General features: G+C 40.7%; 1 protein-coding gene across 1 annotated transcript; it reads left to right on the top strand.

Annotated features, from left to right (window-relative positions):
- The first annotated feature begins 390 nt into the window (after positions 1-390).
- On the top strand, positions 391-858 carry LOC104488629 (histone H2B 1/2/3/4/6). The gene has a single exon (XM_010135722.1). It carries the CDS (start codon positions 405-407, stop codon positions 783-785), a length of 381 nt encoding a protein of 126 aa, XP_010134024.1. The 5' UTR covers positions 391-404; the 3' UTR covers positions 786-858.
- The last annotated feature ends 6,067 nt before the right edge of the window (positions 859-6,925 follow it).

Below are 6,925 nucleotides of genomic sequence, written 5' to 3'. Positions count from 1 at the left end.
TCCCGCCCTGCTTCCCGCGGCCGGACATGCTGGCTTGTCCGCCTGCTTCTAAGAGCGGTCACCAGCAGTACGCAGCTACCAGCTGGAGCGCCTCAGCTATAGTCTCGCGGTCCTACCTCACCCTTTCGCTGATAGGCTGAGAAATAGGTCTTCTCCGGGCAGCCAATGAGGAGCTGAATCAAGTTCTGACCAATAAAAACCGTCTATATCGAATTTAGGCCTATAGTGGTGTACTGACCAATGAAAGCACGCAGACGGAAAACCATCATTTGCATACAGGAGCTATAAATACGTGGTACGCGGGCGCTCTTTTCCACTTTGCTTCTCGTCTACTGGCTGTGGGTTGGTTGGGGTGAGAGAGACGTGAGGTTGGTACGGTGTGAGAGAGACGCGCGTTTTCTGCCATGCCTGAGCCGGCCAAGTCCGCCCCCGCGCCCAAGAAGGGCTCCAAGAAGGCGGTGACCAAGACGCAGAAGAAGGGCGACAAGAAGCGCAAGAAGAGCCGCAAGGAGAGCTACTCGATCTACGTGTACAAGGTGCTGAAGCAGGTGCACCCCGACACGGGCATCTCGTCCAAAGCCATGGGCATCATGAACTCCTTCGTGAACGACATCTTCGAGCGCATCGCCGGCGAGGCGTCGCGCCTGGCGCACTACAACAAGCGCTCCACCATCACGTCGCGGGAGATCCAGACGGCCGTGCGGCTGCTGCTGCCCGGCGAGCTGGCCAAGCACGCCGTCTCCGAGGGCACCAAGGCTGTCACCAAATACACCAGCTCCAAGTAGAGCGCCTCGGATCATCAGTTTTAACCCAAAGGCTCTTTTAAGAGCCACTCACCTTCTCAATAAATGGGCTGTACAATCACATATAAAAAACCCGCAGCAACCAAAACCTTTAATTTTTTAGTGTGTTCTCTTAGTTTTGTTTTTAAGTGTCACTTAAGATTAATTTTTCTAAAGTAATGGTTTATAATTTTCTGTGTCAGGGAACATACCCAGATAAAGGTAACAAATGCCATGGTGTAACTGAAGTTTTTATATGCTAAGTTTTGGGAGTGTTTAAACATGTTTTCTTTCTAGGTGATTCTGTTTCTTTAATTATATAGTTAGTTTTCTTTTCAGATTGTGATATGTATGTTTTTCTGCAATACATCACTTAATTCTAGGTATGTTCACGTTACATCTGTTGTAACTTGAAGAGGGGAAATGGCTTCTGTAGTTGTCTAGTTAGGAAAGAATCAAAATTACTACTAATGGGAATTTACACGTGCCCAGTGTTGTAACTGCTATAACAACATCTACCACTTGATGGTGCTCAGTGTTCTCTGTTTTGTTTTGTGGGGACTTTTTTCAGCAGAAATCAGATGTTCAGCTCAGAGCACTGTACTTTAAAATAACTTATGTAGTTACAAATTACATTTCTCTTAAGCTGTTGCTAATAGCTCCGTGATTAATGCAATACAAAAGTTCTTTCTAAAAGTTACTTATCTTCTGCATTTTTTAAAAATAATATTATGGATGTGATTTTTACAGTAATTTGAATAGCTTCTCCCTATGACTGCCTTAGGCAGAGATATTCCCCTTGTAATTAAAAACACAAAGATTAATATTTTTTCATAGCCATCTGACATTTCCTGTATTTATCTCATTAATTGTATTAAAACTATAAAAAACCTAAGAAACTAGCCACTGTAGGATGACTTCAGAAATTATCAGTTTATCATACAGCTATTAATCAGCCCTAAGCAAACCAGTAGGCTTTCAGAAAAATTCAATCATATTCTTTGACCTGCATCTACAGCAGCATCTTATTAGCAAAGCCATTATCACCTTTGCAAAGGGGATTTGAATAATCCTGAATTCCAAGCATATTCTGTGGGCCTCTGAATACACTTAGTTCATAGAGGGACCACAGAATCACAGGAGTCAATCTTTCTAGTACTGACTGCATGCTGTTTGGTACTATAGAAACAGGCACCAGGTCTCTCTTAAATGTGCCACCAATTTATCAAAGTTAATTTCATCTTGAAGGCTGAAATTCAGAGTGGATTTCAGACATCCAGTGAGAAGAGGCATCCTCTGTACTCTTCCTTGGTAGCTTGCAACAGCGTTTAAACGTCTATTCTTCAAGTGCTTTATTACAAACTCTGAAATATAGTTTACGTATTCTGAGCCTCTGCATATGTCCAGTACCTAAAAAGATGATTTGGTATATTCCAATCTATAGTTTTTTGTGTAAGGAGTGTGTGTGACACTAAAATGGGACTCTAGAAAACAGCCTATACACAAGGTGCTCACATTTTGACAGTGATGATGATAATCAGAAGAATTTGTCAGGGACTATTATATGACTAATTATAGAGAATAACATCAAATTCAGTTATGTTATTAAAAAAGAGAGAGAGACTCTGGTTCAAACTACTGCTATCACGGGGTGGTCTTGTTGCCTGAGTTAAAGCAGGAGCTCAATGATGCCTTTTGGCCTCCCAGCTTGGGAATCCTTAAGCATTCTTTTTGCCTTTCCTGTCTTCGTATTCTCTATGCTGCACAATTCATTAACATAGCTTTCATAGAAATTTCAGATTGGTTTTCTTAAAAAAAAAAAAAATTATTTGAGTATGTGAAATTGTTTCTAGTCTCATGAAACTCTTCACAGAAAAGAAAATGTTGCTTATGATTGCCTCTTTCAGTCTCAGTATGAATGATAAGGCAATATTAGGGATCTATAATGTGAACATAACACTTCTACCTGCATAGACATCATCAGATCTGACTCTAACACATCCATCATTTTTCCATTAGTGCTGAGACCAAAGTCTCTGAAAAGACAAAAAAAAAAAAAAAAAAAAAATTATAACAGCAAGTCACCCAGAGTGCAATAGACCTGTAGACTGTAACTCACTAAAATATGAATCTTGCCTTGTAGGCTATGTAGGACAGTCAGTAAGCAAACTGAACCCAGGTACATCTGGAACACTAAAGCAGGAAGAGTAATTATAATAATTTCATTCCACAGGAGGATCAAGATTCAAAATTAATAAAGCAAATACGTGAGTATAAAAATCATATGACAGAATATTCTTCCATCACTTATGCGCTTTAATGTTCTTTCTTATTCATTTCAAAGCAGTGTTCTTCGTATTTTTAAATCAACTCAATCCAGATGACATCAGCCAGTAACAGTAAGACAACACAGTGTTCAAATAATTCATCCTGGAGGAGCAAGAATTATGCTGCTGCCACCTGGATCATGGTAAGATTTATGCGGATGTCACCTCATCAGGGCCTGGACCTAGGGTCCTGCTTGAAGAAGACAAGTCTTGAATCGGCTGAGTAAATAAACGGTTTATTTCTCTGATGTGCAGAGCTGCTCAAGCTGGGTGCTTCCAAAAGTGACCTCTACTGCAGATTGCACTCCCCCAGTTACACCTGCACCATCCATTGTCTGATCCCCAAGTCAAATCAATTCTTGTTGGTGATCTCTTGATTTCTTATTGGTTTTCTTCATCACTGGGTTAGCTGTCCTCTGAAGTTACCTCATTCACTTGGAATTGTTTCCTTGGTCTGTTTTCACTCTGCTTGCATGTGACAGCTTCAGATAGTTCAGTGATCGAAGCATCAGTTTCATCAGAAAGCTTACTCGCGGTCAGCTCTTGCAGCCTAAGGCTTCAATAACTTTAGCTTCTAGTGCTAAGCAAGACTATTAATCCCAACAATTATCAACATTGGGTATTTCTGGGTTTTACTGCTGTGTCTATCTTCAAAATACCTCTTTATTCACATCAACTGAAATACAGGGTGTATTTATTTTTTGTTATAAAAACATTTTTGTCAAAATACTCTTTTTTAAATATATGCCACCTTTTGTATATCAAATTAACAGAGTTACATTGCAGTTCAGTCCTGTAGTGAATAACCAGCCTTAAAGAATACTGAAGGTGAATCCAAACAATTACAATCCAGTTACAGATATATCTTATTTTTAATAGAATAATAAAGTTAGTAACATTCTTGGAAAGATTTACATCTTCTCTAAATCAGAATATCTACAGTAAAATTTACATTTATTAATCATCAAGTTTATAAAAATGAGCTTTTATTTCTACAAATGTGAAATACACCAGCTGGGCAAACAAGTAACTGTGTTCTTTAGTTAACTGACTGACAGTGAATCAGAAACACTAAACAGATGCCATGCACCTGATCCAAAACCTGAACAAATCACGTGCTGGTTATAGCAATTTTATACCACTTTCTGCCTTTTTTTTTTTTTTTTGATGGAGTAAATCAATATCTGTTCACCTACTTATGAAATTAAATTGTATTTCCTAATGCCCAGAAAATATATTTACTCAACACACAGGGCAAATTATTCCTATATTAGTTTTTCAGAGGCTTTCTTTTCCCATTTTAATAGAAAAGAATATATTTTAAAATAATTAGCATTGAGGAAGAAAGTAATAACAATAGCTAGGGAAAAAGATTTGGTCTTATCTTGATGTAATGCTTCTGGCAAGTAATGAAAATGTTCAGACTGCAAAGGAAAAAAATGAGTCTTTGGGCTCCAAACTCCTGGTCTTGGGATTGTGGTTGAGGCACAGAGCAGTTCAAGACATGACACAAATCTCGCTGGAAAAGAGGGCTGGAAGTAGAGGGAGATGCAGCTGGAAGGAGGGAGGAATATTACAATGAGCAGGGGCAGTTCATTCCTCCAGGACTGGGGTCACAGAACCAGAGGCCTATGTAAGAAGAAAGAGGGTTTTTTTTCGTTTTCTTTTGGGTTTCTTTAGTGGCTGCAAAGGACTAAATTATTTGATAGTATGTCCTGATGGACACAGTCTTCCAAGGGCATTCCTTGTCAAAAGTGATGCTGAGTATTAATCACAAAGGTTCTTCCCTTCATTTTTTTTAAACTCAGGAAAGCTCAGGAAGCAATTTTAGACACACTTGCATTTGAAAACTAGAAAATTAGTAGTTCATGTATGAAAGGAGTATCAAGACAGCTTGGAATTTTCATTACCAGTAAAATCCACAACTTTTTGGTACTTGTAGTCATGTACTTGCATGTAGATTTTATACTTGAAAGGGTCATGGGAAAATGGATGAAATAATTCCAAAAATAACAAGAAGGAATATATGGAGAGTTACAGCTGAAATTTGGACTTCAGACAGAGTAAAGGATTTGCACTAACTTTGTGCAGCAGCAGAGGTATGAAGAAACGCATACAGTGAATACAGTGAAATGCATACATCTGCATCTCATTTTCTTTTTGTAGCAAGTAGCAGCCACTGCAACGCTAAACAATCTGAACACTCCACATGACAAAGGCTTGGGTTCGGGATTTTTTGCGTTGTTTTTTTGTTTGGTTGGTTGGGTTTTTTTACTGTGGTGCTTAAGATCTTTACTCATGCTGCTTAGAAAAGAAGACAAGAATAACCATAGGAACGACACAGACGAAATATTTCTGTAGAGCAAAAGACGTCCTTAAATAGGGCTGCCTCCTCCTCTGCTCCAAGCACCAGCAGACCGGACTGACAGCATCACAGGCAAACCCAAATGTCTGTGTCTGGGCTCAGCTGAGCTGACTCAGGAAGCCCAGACAGTTTATCTGAATGCCTTCCACTCCATACATGCTGGAGCTTTTAAACTCTGCCCTTTAAAATCGCTGGTACAAATCCCATGGAAGAAATTAAATAGTCACATGGGTGTAAGCCATATCTGAGCATTTACTGACGTGACAAAAAACAAATGAGGGTTTCTAAAACGTTGATAATTGGATTAACCCTTTTCATAACACTGATACGTCTTTAATTATTTTTTCATTTTTACAGTGTTTTCCACCTGAGAACGTTTGCGTGAAAGACCAAATTTCACAGCAGAAAATGGCACAAAGTATAAACAATGGGAGATCAGGAAGATTTAGAAGAATTGGGGTTTATTCAGTTCAGATAAATACCATAAATAATGTGGACTCTTCCACCGACGCTACAGGTTTATTTTTACAATGAAAAAGTTAAAAATAATTTAATTGGTGAAAAAGTGAAAAGAAAATAGCTTGTTTCTGGATTTAAAAATCCGAAGCCCTGCTCTGCCTTTCCCAGAGTTATCCGGCCCTTTTCTTTACCTTCTCCCCGCTGTTCCCATGTGCCTCTTGCAGTGCGGGAGATTTGGAGGACGCCGCAGAGCCGTGTAGCCTGCTCGGCCTCCAACACCGGCAAAGCATTCATGACGTCTGTATTGTCCTTTTCAGCCCAGCTCAGCTTCTCTCCTTACTCCGCTTCTCAAACCATGCCGTGTTACACTGCACTCCCTCCTTCTACTCGTCCTCAATACACCCCGGGTCCCTCCTTCTCTTGGAGGCGGATGACGCCTTAAAACCTCGTTTCTGGCACCGGCGCGGAGAGCAGGAAAATGTCTGCTTGCCACGGCCGGACCAACAAACCCGGAAGGTTTCATCTTCGCTGGAGAAATGAGGGGGCCTGGGGGGGGGGGTCTTTCCGCTTCGTTTCCACCACCCGCTGCATTTACGCAGCGACGAGATAACTCGGCTTCAGCCTGAGCTCTTCTCCGTTAAGTACCCAAATCAAACTCATGGGATTAGATCACACAGTAAAGCAAATACTGATCAGTAGATATTAAAATCCCGGAGTGTTCTGGGGTTTTTTTGTTTTGTTTTGTTTTTTTTTTTCTTCCTTCGCTCAAGGAATAAACGGCATAAAGAAGAAAGAAACAAATTCACACGTAATTAATTAGTTTCAACGTAGAACCAGTTTTTCAAACCAGGTGCCGTTGTGCGGTCCGCCGCTCAAAACGGCCCACGTCCCCCCCTTTCCTCAAGCGCGATGCGTGAAGAGGGGTGTGCAGAGGCGGCTGCCCCGTCAACGACCTGCACGGGAGCGGCCCGGGAGCGGGACCCGCTGGCTTT

Source organism: Buceros rhinoceros, unplaced genomic scaffold (assembly GCF_000710305.1).
Source record: "Buceros rhinoceros silvestris isolate BGI_N320 unplaced genomic scaffold, ASM71030v1 scaffold42794, whole genome shotgun sequence".
NCBI lineage: Eukaryota > Metazoa > Chordata > Aves > Bucerotiformes > Bucerotidae > Buceros > Buceros rhinoceros.
Note: the sequence above shows the minus strand (reverse complement) of the source record. Positions and strands in the feature narration are given on the sequence as shown.